General features: G+C 44.1%; 1 protein-coding gene across 1 annotated transcript, besides 1 other annotated feature; it reads right to left on the minus strand.

Moving 5' to 3' along the window:
* Nucleotides 1-36: a microsatellite.
* Nucleotides 37-248: 212 nt separating this feature from the next.
* Nucleotides 249-1,085, minus strand: Tco025E_10297 (vacuolar protein sorting complex subunit; the record flags this gene model as incomplete). Its single annotated transcript, XM_029377075.1, has 1 exon — nt 249-1,085. A coding segment is annotated over one exon (837 nt), but the record flags the coding sequence as incomplete, so codon positions are not given.

Consider the following 1,085-nt stretch of genomic DNA (forward strand, 5'->3'; position numbering starts at 1 on the left):
AGATAGAGATAGAGATAGACAGACATACAGACAGAGCGAGCCAGTAAGTGAGGAAAGGAAGGGAAGGGAAGGGAAGACACTACAATTCAGAAAGAAAAATGCAAACTTATACAAGCACAAATTAACTGCTCTTTCACTCCGGCAGAAACACATACTTTTGTGTTAGCAGCAAGCTAAAAATAAAAAAAATGTACTCTGCAATAGTGGCCCTTTTGACGACGACACATCACAGAGACATTTTCCGATTACTAAGCAAAAAACTTGACCAGCTTTAATGCCCCCGACTCTGGGACAGAGTTCCACCCTTTGTCAATACGCTGCGCCGCACAAGTATTTCCTTTGACACGTTCCTTCAGCTGTGCAAGTAGGTCCGGTTCCCCATTACGACGGCAATCTGCCCCGGCCCCTTCCCAATCACCACACAAGACATAATACTCCATTCGTTGTTCAATTTGTGGGACTTTGGGTATATATTTCTTAGCGTGTTCTGGGCGCCCGCAAGCAAGTAGTGTGTTGATAAAGGCAGGGGCTCCAATGACAGGCCTAACTTTTTTTCTAACGTCACCAAGTTGGTCAATGAGTTCCCACTGTGACGTCTTCGTGTATGCATTCAGCCTGGACCAACAATGCATCCTGTCAGACACGCCAAATTCTCTTTTTAAACGTCCTGCCACCCCATCACAGCCATGTTCATAGCAAAGAGAGATTGTTTTATTTACAGACGCGTTCAGGAAACGTTTGTCATTATACGCCTTCATCAGTTTTGTCTGCTCATCCATAATTTGCATATGTAAACGTATCCAATTCTCATTTAGTTGAGAAGATGGAGAAAACCCACTAAGAACCCCAGTTTGAGGAAAAACATTTCTCACAATACCCGCATTAGCCACATTACTAGGAATTTCATGTCTGGATGAAATGGCAACCTCCTCAAAGGCAGTTAGCTTTTTCTGCTGCGCCGCCTCCCAATTACCGTCCGATTCCAAAATTAATCGTCTCAGTTGCTCCTCCGCCTTCAAGTAGTGCCGAATAGTCGTATAGGTTTTGTGTCCTGGGTGCGCTTTATCATACTCCATAATAAACTC

Source organism: Trypanosoma conorhini (assembly GCF_003719485.1).
Source record: "Trypanosoma conorhini strain 025E chromosome Unknown Tco_14.4_contig_01601, whole genome shotgun sequence".
NCBI lineage: Eukaryota > Euglenozoa > Kinetoplastea > Trypanosomatida > Trypanosomatidae > Trypanosoma > Trypanosoma conorhini.